This window comes from Lepisma saccharinum, chromosome 6 (genome assembly GCF_977018435.1).
Source record: "Lepisma saccharinum chromosome 6, izLepSacc3.1, whole genome shotgun sequence".
Classification (NCBI taxonomy): domain Eukaryota; kingdom Metazoa; phylum Arthropoda; class Insecta; order Zygentoma; family Lepismatidae; genus Lepisma; species Lepisma saccharinum.
In genome coordinates this window covers 17,661,525-17,676,750 of record NC_139234.1, presented here as the reverse complement: position 1 = coordinate 17,676,750, position 15,226 = coordinate 17,661,525, and the positions used below count along the sequence as shown (strand labels likewise).

General features: G+C 38.1%; 1 protein-coding gene across 4 annotated transcripts in view; it reads right to left on the bottom strand.

The window, feature by feature from the left end:
• Nucleotides 1–14,543, bottom strand: part of Iml1 (GATOR complex protein Iml1) — a 109,637-nt gene extending 95,094 nt beyond the window's left edge. For 3 of the 4 annotated variants that reach the window (XM_083123593.1, XM_083123595.1, XM_083123594.1), the window contains exons 1-8: nucleotides 14,160–14,543; nucleotides 12,403–12,540; nucleotides 10,791–10,960; nucleotides 9,507–9,632; nucleotides 8,344–8,484; nucleotides 7,935–8,077; nucleotides 6,146–6,333; nucleotides 3,223–3,419 (exon numbers count right to left, since the gene is read on the bottom strand). In XM_083123593.1, coding sequence (XP_082979719.1) covers nucleotides 3,223–3,419; nucleotides 6,146–6,333; nucleotides 7,935–8,077; nucleotides 8,344–8,484; nucleotides 9,507–9,632; nucleotides 10,791–10,960; nucleotides 12,403–12,540; nucleotides 14,160–14,205 — 1,149 coding nt within the window. In that variant the 5' untranslated portion in view covers nucleotides 14,206–14,543. The other variant, XM_083123596.1, reaches the window with a different exon arrangement.
• Between the last annotated feature and the right edge of the window lie 683 nt (nucleotides 14,544–15,226).

Here is a 15,226-nt window from a genome sequence, read left to right as displayed (position 1 = left end):
TAGGGGCAGTCTTAAAAAAAAAAAGAAAACCTTTGTGGCTGTTCATATGTACATTCAGCTACTTCTCAACGTAGTTCCCATAGTTATTGAGACACTTATCGTAGTAGCAGATGAGCTTTTGTAGACGCTCATCAAAGAAATCTGCCGCCAAGTCAGACAGCCAATCCGTCACGGTCTATTTGGCTTCATTGGTGCTGTTGAATCACTTCCCAGTGAGGAAAGTCCTCAAGTGGGGAAATAGGTGATAATCGCTAGGGGTGAGATCCGGACTGTACGGAGAGTGGTCCAACCGCTCCCAGTCAAATGAGTCAATGAGTGACTGTGTAGCAACTGCAGTGTGTGGCCATGCATTGTCATGCAGCAACATGATACCGGAAGACAGCATTCCTCGTTGTTTATTCTGTATTGCTCGGCGAAGTTTCTTGAGAGTGTTGTAATACACGGTTGCATTAACTTTTGTCCATTCGGCAGAAACTCAATCAGAAGCACCCCGAACCTGTCCCAGAATATGGTGAGCATGAGTTTCTTGGTGGAGATCGCTTCCTTGAACTTCAACTTTGTGGGGGATGATGTGTGGTGCAATTCCTTGTTGTTTTGTTTTGGGGGTGTAGAGGGACTGGCAATAAATGTCTGCCACTTTCACAATTTTCATGGTCAAAAACCTGATCACTGATCGTATCTCACACTCGGTGGGATTTTCGATCACCTGCACCACTTCCATTGTCCACCATAACCACACCAAGCACTTCAGAATGTGCAAATGGCATCTGTTTACATGCAAGGCATGTTGGTAACTAACGCAAATGTGCAAAATGCCAAGCATGCAGTGTTGCCAATGGGAGCGCAAAACGACCCCTAATTAAAAAATAAACCTCGTAGATGCTAGGATAAACACACCACATCATTAACTTGGAAAACAAGGAAACTAATGAGAAATGATATGCAGGTAATGGAGGTAGATTCTTAGAATTATTTTTCTTATTTCTGGCACTCTTCTGCATTCTTAGATTAATTGCAATGATGTCGATGGATAATGCAATACATGAAAGAGTGCTTACAAAGGAATACCAGTATCCAGGCTAGAATTCAAATGGTGGTGAGAGTGGGAGTGCGGCAAAATTAATGCACTTCACCATCAGCTGTTTCTTACAAGAACAATAGGAAATACAAGGTGAGGTGAAACATCAGGAAAATTGAGTAAGCAGCAAAATGGAGAGGGAGCAAGAATAAGATGGCATGGAAAATATCAGAGAGAGTGTGGAAAAAACAGGCTACCAAGAGAGAGATATGAAATTAAGAGTGACGGGTAGAAATATGGAGAAGGACTCACAAAATAAAGGATAGAAAGAACAAAATCAGAGATTAGCCAAGTAACTTACACTCTTGCATCCCTAAAATGGAGGTTTGTTGCCACAGCATCATCAGTTCTGACTTGGATGCTGACTGTTCATTTTTATAAACATATATACGAGGTTTACAGCAAAAGTCATGGCAACTATTTTTTGCCACAATAATGCTGGCCCTCGTATATACAGTTGTGGCTCAGTATGAAATTTTTATTCTTGCCAATACAGTATCAAAATAAAATCTACTGATAACTAATAGTATGTCCATCCAATACAACATGGCCAATTAAGTTATGCTAGAAGTAAATTTATTTATTTATTTAAAAAGTCCTGAATACAGAAAAATCCATTTTACATCAGGATATCAACCGAAAAAGAAATAAACAAAATAATAAGATGAACACATACACACACATATATATATATAACAAGAATAACAACTAGGGCAAAAAAATATTATTTACTCTTCAGCTGCTTTATGCACGCCGTTCTGTAAGTCTGTTTTGATAAATTGAAGCCCGGAGCGTCTTTTAATGAGTTGTAAATGGTTTGTAGCCTGTAGAGAAGTGATCTTTGTTCTAAAGATAGCCTTGAAGATTTAATGTAAAAGAAGTTGTTGCATTTACTGTTGGGACGTGGGATTCTGATATTAAGAAGTGGCAAGAGTTCGCTGGTGAAAAGTTGCCCATTAATGTTTCTGAAGAGTAGTGTTAAATCTGAGAGTTGACGGCGAAGAAAAAGGTCATGAATTTGTAGAGTGGATAAAATTTCTTGTTTGGAGAAGTTCGCAAGGGTTGGGCATCTGTGTTTGACTATTCTGAAGAAGAAACTTACTACTTTATTTGTTTTCTTTAAATTGCTTTCACATGCCATTGACCAAATGCAGGAGCCATATTCAAGAATAGTAACAACACACATTGTAAAGTAGGTTTTGAGGGCAGAAACTTGTGTTATGTCTGTAAATCTGTAAATTAGTCCAAGTGTTTTCATCGCTTTCGAAGTTATGTAGTCTATGTGATGGTTGAAAGTCAGTTTGCTATCAAAAATGACACCAAGATCCTTGTGCTGTCCTACAAAGGGAATAGCCTGGTTGCATAACTTGTAGGATGGCGCTGTGCTATTGGATTTTAGAGTAAACCTCATGACAACAGATTTATCCGGATTTAATTTGAGATTCCAGTCTTGACACCAGCATTCAATGTGTTTGAGATTGTCTTGGATATAGCATGTGTCCTGAAGTGAGGTAAAAGGTAAAAAAAAGGTAAAGTGTTCCCCTGTGCTTAGCACCACGCCATGAAGGCGTATAGGGGGTGTGGGGGTAACGCCCCACACTTTCTTGATCCGGTCGTGAGTGGGGGTGATGTGATCAGCATCACGCCCCTGACTGCCTTTACCCCCCAGGGTTTCCCCCAGGTACCCATGTTATTCGATGCTGGGTAGGCGCCGGGGCCGCTTCCACCGTTAGAAAAGTTCCCGGATTTGAACCGGCCGGGGATCGAACCCGGGACCTTCAGAATGGTAGTCAGACGCGTTACCGACTGAGCCACCGCGGCCACATTGAAGTGAGGTAATGTTTCGGAATAATTTGCAGTCATCAGCATACAATAATACTGAACATTCGGAAGAAATATATTCATGAATGTCATCCATGAAGAGAGAGAAACACAGGGGCCCCAGAGAACTTTCTTGGGGCACACCGGAAATGCAGGCAACTACACTGTGCTTTGTCTTGGAAAAGGAAAGTATTTCCTTTGATAATGGAAAAATACAAAAGAATTTTCCAAATTTTGTAATAATAATAAATGGCAGAATTATGAAAGCATGTTACAGACTATTCATTACTCTACCTGTATCTCATCCCTTTACACAGTATTACCTTGAGCAATGGGACAGCATGAAGAGGTTGTTCTCCAACGCAGACCAAGTCGCTCCCTACTCCATTGTCAATTATCCTCTGCTTGGTGACATTTGTAAGCTCTCGGTCAACCTCAAAGACTCCAACTCCTGGGGTGATCACCACAGACAGCTGCCCTGTCCTGTCGAAGCTCCTGTCCAGGTAATGCTTCTCAAACACTGTAGAGTTCAGAGAAATAAGGATTTTAGGAAACTTCTGATATATCCTATGTTAAACAATGATAAAAGATAATAAAAAACCTTGCTAGATGTACCTATCAAATGCAAGAAGGTAATATATAACACATACTACGTACAGAGCAGAGACATGGACAAGGACAGAGAGAGACAAAAGAAAGATTCAGGCAGTGGAGATGAAATTTTTAAGGAGTATATTGGGCAAGAGTAGAAGGGATAGAATAAGGAATGAGGAGATCCGACAGACAGTGGGTGTGGTGAAGCTTCAGGCAGGATAGATCAGGCACAGATGAGATGATTCGGACACATGAAGAGGATGGATGCAGAGAGACTACCAGTAAGAGCTTACAATGCACAAGGAGTGGGAATAAGGCCAAGGGAGAGACTAATATGTCGGTGGAAAGAGCAGATAGCGGAGAGTGTTAGGAGAAGAGGACAACATTGGAATACCGTGGAAAGACAGGAGTGGTGGAAGACCAGGAAAAAATGGAGAGGCTTGACTTCTAAGCCAACCCAGCCAGAGGCAGGAAACGTCAAGGGATGATGATGATGCAGGAAGTGTGTACATGACTGAATATCAAGGTACTTCCTGGCACAACAAAAATTTTTAACATCAACCACAATGTAAAAAGGGCATTGAACAAGAAAATACAAGTTGTTGTTTTTTTAAAACATTGGAAACTATCCTGCAAAAAAAACTCAAATTATAAGTACTATTTTATTTCTTTCGTGGTGTATTTAAGCAATGTAAAAATGGCCATATTCAAGAAATTTTACTGGGGAACAAATCAATCCAACCTAGATTATGAGCAACATCTTTCCCGAGTGAGGTATGCAAAACACGAAGAGACACTTTCATGGGAACAAAAAATACTTGAAATCATTTTTCTTTAATTCAGTGGCCATATTCAGTCATGTAAATGATTTCCAGCAAGATTTTTAAGTATACTTTTTAAATTTATAAGTTTCAATGATTAAAAATATCTGAATTAATATCATGATAATCTTATATGTAAGGCTAAGAATATTTTAAAGCAAAATAATGCTCCATACTTGCAATTAGGGCTGGGCCAATATTGATATATCAGCAGCTATGCAAATTTCTTCACCAATATCAAAATATATTTTTACAGAACCTGGATATCTCGCACGGTGTATAAAATGTAAAAATATTGTGGAAATAGTTCAAAATCCAAAATCCCATTCATTTAAAAAAATTAAATTCTATGAATTATCCAGATTTTCTAACTAATTTTCAATAAGTTTCCAGACTGCTCTACAATGATTTAACATGCTAATAAATACCCTTAGGTCTTGAAATGTTCATGTTGATCCAATGTTATTATTTAACATTCTTTTCTAAATGAATGATGAAGATAATGGTTGGGAGGAAAAAGTGAAATGTGTTCGGATTCTAATTCTGGTAAGCTAAACATATTTATTGATTTACATGACTTTCCTCATATGCAATGGTATAGCATTAAAAGGTTTTGTCTTGCAAAAGGAAACTCTGGCTTTATATCTTTTAAATTTATTGATTGCACTTTATGCACAGAAAGACTAATCGGGACTGGACCTAAAGTTTAAAGTGGGATCCGAACTACAATGTGCTTTCACCAGGAATCAAACCCGGGACCCCTTGATTACAAGGCAACAATGCTACCACTGTGCCATCAGAGAGGCCTTATATCTTTTTAAGAAGAAAAAACAGTGCTCATGTGACATCACAGAGCATTAAATTGTTACAATGAAGCGTCAAGCAGTCAAAACAATGTGTGTAGTGATAGAAATATAAGAAGCCAGTCTGTTTCTAGACCTACAGACATCACTGGCTAAATCTTGTAAAGTTCAGATGGGACTCTGTGTCTAGCTGTTGTTTCCAGCAACCCTGTATAAAAATGTACGTAACCAGAGGAAAGAGTAGTTTACAGGATTCTTGTTGGGAAACCTGATGTGAAGAGACCTGTAGGAAGGCCAAGACGAAGATGGAGGGACAACGTTGAGATGGACCTAAGGGAAATCGGTAGGGATGGAAAAGAGTATATAGAACTTGCTCAAGATAGGGACAGATGGAAGGCCTGTGTTGCTGCAGCCATGAACCTTCGGGTTTAAGAAGGCTAGGGAGTTAGTTAGTTAGTTACCATCAGCAGGCTCAATTATAAACCTCCAACTGCACCCCCAGGACTGGATATCTAACAGTTGAGAAACCGCAAATACAGTCACCGCTGTTGGTCTGGGAATGGTTCCTGGGTTAAATCTTAAAATGATGCCATGCTGTTGATCTCAACATGGTTGTGGTTGAAAACTGTGAGACATCTAGTGCTACAACACAAAGCGATTTCTCACTTCGGAAGAATATTGTGGATTGTTCTGATTTCTGGCAATAGGAAGATTAGGTTAGAAGAAATGAAGCACTTATTCCACTTTTTGGGTCATACTGTTATGATTTGTATACTCTATATGGTAAGTCTTTTCATCTGTGAGGACACATATTTCAGCAGTAAATGGAAATTTTCATCTGTTAAGCTGTTGCCAGCATTCTACTACATGAGGTCTTTTCAAAACTATAATTTCAAAATTATTTAAAATTTTATTTTTCAGAAGTCAAAATATCATATCCCTATTCTATTGCATAGATGATTAGATGCACAGAATTTTCAAATAGCTAAGGTCAGCATGATTCCTGAACAACTAACATCCACACTCACCATTTAACGACATGTTGAGGACCTCAAGAAAGTTGCCCTGGGCAGCTGTGGAGTTGATGGCCTTCGGAATCTTTGCACCTGGTCTCTTGTGGTGCTCCAGCACTTTGGTCTGGTAATCTGTGAACAGCCTCCTCAGTTGCACCAGGGTGTTTGTCCAGTCGTCATACCTTTCATTCTGTACAGCAACCCTGTTTCAGGTATGCAATATAATGCATGTAAACTACATTTAAAACTACGATCTGTTTCAATATTGCCTTAATAGATACTATATTTACATGAGTACTCTTAAACAAGTCGCACACCTTGCTTATGAAGGGATTAAATTGGAGAAGAGGTTGTTTTTTTTTCAGTGCCATGTTCTCTTGCATCAAAAGTTTTCTGCTGCAAATTTTAATATACTTTGATGAAATTTCACAAACCTGTCTCCCGTCAGTTTCAATAGTGGCAGGTTTTTATTTTCAATCAGATAGAAAGCAGCAAGGATTGGGAGATGAAAAAAAAAACATATAGCAAGACATATAAGTAGTAATTAAACCAGAATACTCTCTTAACATTTTTTTTACTGCATACACGGATTATAGTATACATACAAATGTTTTTCACATCCTATTTGCTTCCCAAATCCACCTTCAACACCACCATTGTGCTTAGCACATTGCACACCTATGTATGATAAATGGTGTTTACATCTGGTTAGGACCTATGTACCCACATAGGCTGACGAGAAGTTTATCAAAGTTTGTTTTAAGTCTACTTTATGCTCAGGGATCCAAACCACTGTGCAAAGTGTATCCAGCAGTGATCAAAGCCAGGATCTCTTGATTACAAGGTGACAATGTTACCACTACACCATTGGAAAGCCCCCCTACCCCATATCAGCTGTCAATCCTCCTTTTCTATCGCATATTTTTGGCAAAAATGTACAAGGTACTCAAGTAAATATGGTTTATTTTGACTTTTAAAAAACTGTGTGTTACATCGTCAAGTAAGAATTTGTACAAAGGACAAAGTAATGATATCAAGTAACATACATTATCCCAATCTGCGATCCAACAACACCACAGTATCCGAGTACCAAAATGTAACAAGGCAAGATACGGATCAAAATCCCTGTCATCACTGGCAAGTAAAGAGTGGAATCAACTACCCGAAATTGCAGAAAGGAGAGAAATTTGGCCAAATTTAAACAACAGATTAGGACATTAATCTATGAATACTGACACTGTGCCTATTCTACCTCATTTCCTCCTTCATAAAACGTAGCTGCAAAAAATGTTTATTTTAGTCTATTTCTTATATTTTTCAATTATATAAATTTATAATATTCCATTTTATGTATACTTATAAACAAATAGCGTAACCGTATATTAATTCATGTAGGGCAAAAAGATGTTTTTGTAGTTCGGAATCAATGTAAAAAAAAAATGTAAGCTTAATTGTAACCCTACTTTAATAATAATAATAAATAAATAAATAAAATTGCCACTGTTATAAAATCATGAAATCACAACCCAAAATCCCTACAATTTATATTTCTTAGTCACAGACAAATTGGGGAATGGTAGAAATGAAGAACCAATATGTGATGGAAGGTTGTTTTCCGGATGATATTCAAGTTGAAGGAATTTCAGCATGTATTTCAATAATTACTTCCATTTATCTTCGTTTATAGCCACCCTCTCCAGTCTTCCAAAGGGTGAAGTTTGCCAGACTTCTAGGCTACCACAAAATTTTGTCCATACTTCACCACTCCAAAGCAAGGAAGTAAATAATGAGTGCAGCAACTGACCTGTAGAAATCCTCATAGAAGCGTCCCTTGTAGTCTTGCTGCAGACATTCTCTCATGTGGCCAGGAAACTCCTCCAGAGTACTTGCCTTGTAGAACGTCCGAGAAAAGAGTACTATTGTCACTTCGTGGTTGCTTCCATTCTTCTGTTGAAGGAAAAAGATTGCTTCTGTAGTATTTATAATCAACAACTGAGTACAAATATCCTTTGAACTGATATACATTAAATACAAACATTATTCAGGACAAGTTGTTGTTTTAAGTCCATCATTCATGACAAGTGCCTACTGTTTATATATTTACATCAAATATGTGGTATTCGTATTAACATTCTGGAAGCATTGATTAAGGATAGCAACCTCAACATCATTTAAGTATTTAAATAACTGATGTAGAAGAAAATGCAACCAACCTTCCACTTGTGGAAAAGATCAGCCAGGAAGCCATTTACGGCTTTCTCGAAGTAGAGATCTCCATGGATGTCGAAGTCCCACATCTCGGAGCTCATCTGGATGAACAGGTACACCATGCTTGTGGAGGACCTGAACACGATCTGTAAGAAATGGGACGTAGTGATGGCAAAATTGCAACAGAACTAAACTTAAGTTACATGTGTAGGTTTTCATTGTGTGACAAAAAAGGTAGCTCTGTAGTTTGGGGGAAAGCAAACTTGCCAAAACATAGAATCATTTTCCAAGTATCTGTCTCTAAGTGTTACAGAATTTGATTTGATTTGATTTTAGTTTATTTTACTTCGCGTTTTGTGCCTCTTGGCTAATTTGCAAAGATGGGGATGAGTGATGAAATTGATGAATGGACATTCACAAACAACCAAGCCCGACCGGGATTCGAACCCGGGACCCTTGGCGTCGCAGCGCGATGTGCTAACCACTCGGCCACAGGGTCGGGCGTAAGTGTTACAGAACTATTCCTACGTAACCAGTATTATTTTTAGGGAGATTTCACACCAAAGTGACAATAAATATGTGAGACGTCACTTGGATACATACCTGAAGAAACAAGTGTAACCACTCACATGGAGTTGCTTTAAATACACTTTATGCACAGACAGAATAATCAGAACTGAACTTACAGTTTAAAGTGGAATCCAAACCAATCTGTCTCCAGCAGGTACTGAACCATGGACCCATTGATTACAATGCAACCACTTTACACCACTAGGGAAAGCCTATTAACATGGATTAACATGACATGCTAGCTGCACACATCACTTGTCACTAGGATGTCACTCGAAACGGACCATTTATCCTAGAAGATTCAACCGGTCTCCTTGGTCTGTTTGTCATGCATGCACAACAAATATTTCTCTAGGCTGGTGGGAAAATTGAGAGACTTATCCAATAAGGTGTCCCATGACCTGCTTTCCCATTTGAAATTGATAGCACCCTATTGGTGTACACCTTTAGAGAAACCATGAATATTCAAAATACCATGGTTCAACTTGCACTATAACTTTTCATTTGATGGCATAGCAAGTTGTTGCATCTTGACCTCAGTTTTACAAATATTGCCCTCTTATGAAATTAATCTCAGCCTGCATATGAAGCACATTACCTTTGTGTCTTCTGTGATGACTCCACATGCCACTCTATCACCTTGAGCCCACATCTCGTAAACCTGGCACCTGATGTTTCCCGAACAGAACTCTATCTTCTTGTTGAGATACACGCATGTGTTGATCTGTGAAAAACATGCATGAAAACAACCCATTTTAGAAACTTTAAAATATTTTTTATAACAAACAAATTACTACAGCTGTGCTGGTAATGATATGAATGCCAATACTCTTGATGATTCCAACCAGTATCGATAAGTCATATTTTGCAAGATTAGTATAATGTAAATATGTTAATATCCCAAGTGAGTTATAACAAATCAAATTGCCAAAGTTCCATTTTCAACTATGCATAACTTCGCATATGAGATAATCAGAATATTAACATAGCTCATTTCAAGAAATATATTTTTTAACATAATGATGTTTTTGCAGTTTACATAAATTCCAAGAGTGTTGTATGGCATTTTGGGTACCCTGCGAGGTACTCCAACTCAAAGAAAAGTATCAGGTGTATCTGTTGTTAATTTCAAACTGATGCATTCTGACAGTATAGTATCAGTATTATTCAATTACATGCATACAGCTTTTTACTAAACACAAAACAAATATTTTTTGTGACAATGAGGCAATATTCGCATTACAGTATTAAATAATCAAGATGGTTGTACAGTACACAAAATGGTTTCATAAGATAATTGTGAATAACATATAGTGCCTTCATATGGTTATTGTGCTGCTCAAATAGCTAGAAGCAAGCAAAATTAGCTATACAGGGTGGTCTGAAAGTCTTGTCACCCCCTACCAAAAAGAAAGAAGAACAATAAAGTAACAATATAATAATAATTTCAAACACAGCTTCGTAAAATATCACACAAGACATGGCACCGCATCATTTTGTGCCACGAAAATGATAGTGTTTGTACAGACCTTCTCGATGTGTGACGGTGTCAGTGTCAATGAAAGTGAATATACTAAAAACCAGTATATGTGTTTGATATTGTTCCTCTATTGTACTTCTTAATTTTCAGTAGGGGGTGCAAGACTTTCGGACCACCCTGTACATGATATGACATTTTTCCAACACTGAAATTAATAAGATGGTGGAATACAGTGATTATGGAACTTACAGGCAAAATTGTAACATCCACAGGCATAAAAGCAAGTTACTGTAATTCATTTGGAAATTTCTTAGCAAAACAATCTTTAGATTCTGGAGACTCCACAACAATATCCAAATGATCACCATGCAAATAATTTCGAAGATGAAACTTTCAATGTACCAGAGAGTTCTTCAACCGCCACATGTCGCTCCGCCCCATGTACTGATCCTTGAAGGTGAGCTCGACAGAGTCCAGGATCACATCCTCTGGGTTCACAATGTTCACATACACATCGGCATATGTTCGCAGTTGGAAAGTATTTGCGATACTTTGCTCCACACTGATTGTCTCTGGAGAAAAAAATTAATTCACAAGTCAAGATGAGCATGTCATTACACTACAATTAAAATAGTCGAGACTAGTGTCTTACATATCTTTCAAATGCGACAGACAAACTGGTAATTGTTATTCATTGAGAAAAGCATACTGGAATGAGAAAATAACACTTTATTGGTCCGATATTTACAAATAAAGGGTATGTACTCATGTAACTGACATAAACAGACGTTAAGGACAATTTAATTTCATTTAAAAAATAAGGTAAATACTATGGATGGGTCACATTAATTGGTACTGTACACAGCCAGTATAGGCATAAAAGTACATTAAAATTTGTTCTAGAACCACTTTATGCACAGATAGGCTCATCAGGAATGGATCTACTAAAGTGGGATCCGAACCAGCATGTACCTTAGCCTTACCTTACTGCACTTGCTCCACCTCACCTTAGTGAGAAAGGGAATCACAGTTATTTGGGTTTCGAAAATACATTAGAAGCAAAATAATTGTCTTCTTAACGACAAATTAATTTGATTTACTTGCAATATGCACAGCTACCTTTCAGATAAGAAGTGAAATAAAGATCATTGTTTTCACGATTGTGTGCTTTTTACATCTTTCATCTTTTACAATGATAATGCTGTTCAATGCCCTCAAATAGTCAATTATACTGTATCACGAGCACACTGTTTCAATATCAGTTGAATCATATATGGACAGCATTAGGCTTGAAACATGTAAAATTCCTTTCTACATAAGAGCCATGAATGGGTATGAATTTACAATACCGGAAGTATCTCCAATTGCTTTCAAATTCAGCATACTCACTAATTCTGGCCTCGTAATTATGAATCTGCAGTTAAAAATTGGCGGTCACGTCTAGAAATTGCAAAATAACCTTTTCAATTACCGCTATGATTCTCCATACACTAACATGGAAACGATATGAAGACGTCTTCCTTTCCGCACAACAGTCTTGCTACCAATGTTGCTCAAGTGTGGTGCAATAAGTGAAGCGTTGATTTGCATGTGAAAAAATGGCATCTTGCGTAAAGGTGGAAAACATGTTTGCCCCACAAACCATTCACGGTAAGGTTAGGTTAGGTTAGGCAAGCATAGTTAAAATTAAGGGTCATCATAAACATAGTTTTGAAACGCTAATCATTGCAAAAAACAGTTGTTTCCTTCATAGATCAATGGTGTTTACTCCGTTCACGGACCCACTTTTTTCGACTTATTTTGCAATTTCTAGACGTGACCGCCAAATTTTAACTGCAGATTCGTGATTACGAGGCCAAAATTAGTGAGTATGCCGAATTTGAAAGCAATTGAAGATACTTCCGGTATTGTAAACTCGTGCCGTAAATTCACTCCCCATGAATGTTTAGGAAACTGAAAGTACGAGCCTTGGTGCTCCTTGCCTCTATAATGAAAGCAACTCATGGAGTCGTACCTTTTCCTTGCAGGTCTTCCTTGAATGAGGTAACCTGAAGGAGCAGTCGACTGAACTCATCCTCTTGGTGATAGACCTCAACTATGTCCCCCTTCTTCACAGAGGGGAAGTCCTTTGGGTTGATAATCAAATCCTCACCTGCAAGAACAAAAAACATTTAATACAATTTGATATATATACTACACATATGCTGAAAATTAATGGCTGGGGGGAAGGGGTTGCCCTTTGAACAAAAGATAACCAGAAAACCAATTTTAATTCCAAACTAATTCAATTTCTATCCACGTCTGCATACACATACTGAATCATCATAGTAATTACTTAGTGTGTGTCTTGAAGAGAATAATTCTTCTCTCCCATATGCTATAATGTAATGTGTGAACTTCTTTGTGAGCAGAAATTAATTTACTGTCATCTTGGATATGGACTGCTGCTGCCATCTGCATCAAGCTCAAGGGTTTTCTACTGGAGACCTGTTACCATATGATGAATTATTGTCTTACTTTCATTACATTGTCCGGAACGAATGAAGAATATAGAGAATGTCTCCAATTTCGTTAATTCTTGGTATACTAACTAAATTTGGCCTTCTAATCACAAATCTGTTGTTAAAATGCAGGGGTCACGTGTGGAAATAGGGAAAAAAGCCGATATAAGTGGATTTTTTTACAGCTGTATCGCATTGTTTTAAGAACAAAATTTTAACTGAGCTTGCCTAACCTAACCTTACCGGAAATGGTTCGTGGGGCTATTCGTGAATGGTTTGGGGCACTAGCTTCCTCACTGCACAAGACAATTTTTTTTGTAGAAGAACATTTGAACACCGTTGCCAAACTTACCTCTCATCAAAGTCCGCATTCCACACACTCTTCTACCTCGTTCAAGTAACGAAGCAACAATTAATGCTCTGCAAGTAATGAAGGAACAGTGTGGAAATGCTGTAGACAGCACAACGAATGCCGAACGTCAATTGTTCATATCATCAAACCTCGTTCCTATGTTTCTGTATGGAGAATGATTGCGGTAATGAAGAACATAATTTTGCAACATATATAGAAGTAAGTGTACAATTTTTTTCACGAGACCCCGAAATCTTAACTCCAGATACGTTACCAGGACTGCATATTTAGTGAAGTAGGAAAGAAATTGGAGACATTCTCTGTATTCCTCATACTTACCCATTGTCCAATTAATTTCAAAACCCTAAATGCTTTCATGGATAGGTTAGGTGGGTTAGGTTTTGTGCTCTTAGCATTAAAATGCCACAACTAAATGCTATCAGTAGTTGGTCACATGGTATCAAGTCTCAAGAACAACCCCATTTTAAATTATTAAAAATGTATAATAAATATGAAACTCTGCATTACATGTGGATGAAAAATGAGCCAAAAGTTGCAAGTTTTGTGGGAGAATTTGGAAACTTTGCAGAAAATCCTTTTCACACCTTACACATATAACCTAGATGCCAGCAGCAGACCGTAACAGAGGCAGTAAATGAATGGTTGCTTGCGAAGAGTCATTTGGAAGTCATTTAGTCTCCCGAAAACATGCCCAACCACTTCAGAAATGCGTGTGAACCATGATTAATTCTGAATTAAAATCGGAACTCGTAGCGTACAGTAAAACGTAAGGGCAACATTTTTTCTAGAATAGGGAGAGAACTTATTGAATAATCATACAGCTAAATAAAAAAAATGTTGTGCTGTTGAACTTCTTTCTACAATAGTAATCGTAAGTTTTTGAACAAAGTTACTCACCACTGAAGTTTTTCTGGTGTACGACAAGTTTTAAAATTTTCACCATTTTTCATTTTATTATATTGACTACCTATAATATAGATTCATACATCTATACTGCTTGTTCCTTGCCTGAGGTACTTGTATTCTGATACAACTATTTCGATTAATCCCGGGGTGCATAGCACAATGAAGATGTGTTTTTTCGTTAAATTACATTATATTTACAATTTGAAGTAGGCAACTTCATCTGAATGATGAACCTGGACAATCTTGTCACAATAAGAAATGTTAATTCTCTTCATAACAACGAATTTCATGCCCAGCGTGGAATTTTTACGAAGATCCGTTTTCAATTTTGTCGAACACTCGAAGGAAAATAGTATTTCTCCTGTCACCTGTTTCGGAGTGCATCCAGATATTCTCATCAGTTAGATGAGGGTTCAGTACAGTGCTGTGTGATGAATGCGGCATGGGTGTTCTCTTCGTTCGTGTCCCTTCATCAGTTTCATCATATCCCTCACAGTGGCGCAACCACAGGACAGGGCTGGGCATTGCCTCCCAACTTTGGACGGAAACCAATTTTAACGGGGAAAGGGGGAGGGTAAACATTGAAGTAAAGAAAAGCAACGCTAGCAGAATCTAACGCCCGCTTTAGACGAAAGCATTTTCCTTAGCATTTTTCTTAACATTTATGCCATGACCTAAATGCTACCGTGTAACACCCGCTTAGGACGAAAGCATTTTCCTTTAATTTTGTTTCTCAAGGATATAATCCTACCGAGAGGAAGTACGCTTCGTATTAAATGGTTTTAGCATAGAGGAGTTAAGGAGTAGAGGATTACCCCACATTTAAACCTCGCTGCGCTTTGAAATTGCATTTCCATCGGTGGCCAGTAGATGGCGCGGCCGTCTTCTTTTGCTGTTTCCAGCACAAATTGGGGGGAGAGCTCTTTCGGTGACAGTCACGTGGGTTTCAAACGTCCTTATTGGTCAGATCTCTTGTATCCCATCAAGGCTGTTACCAATGGCAAGGGCTTCCTTTTTCGCTGGTTCCCTTCCAAGCACCGCTGTTAGGGGTGGGGTGA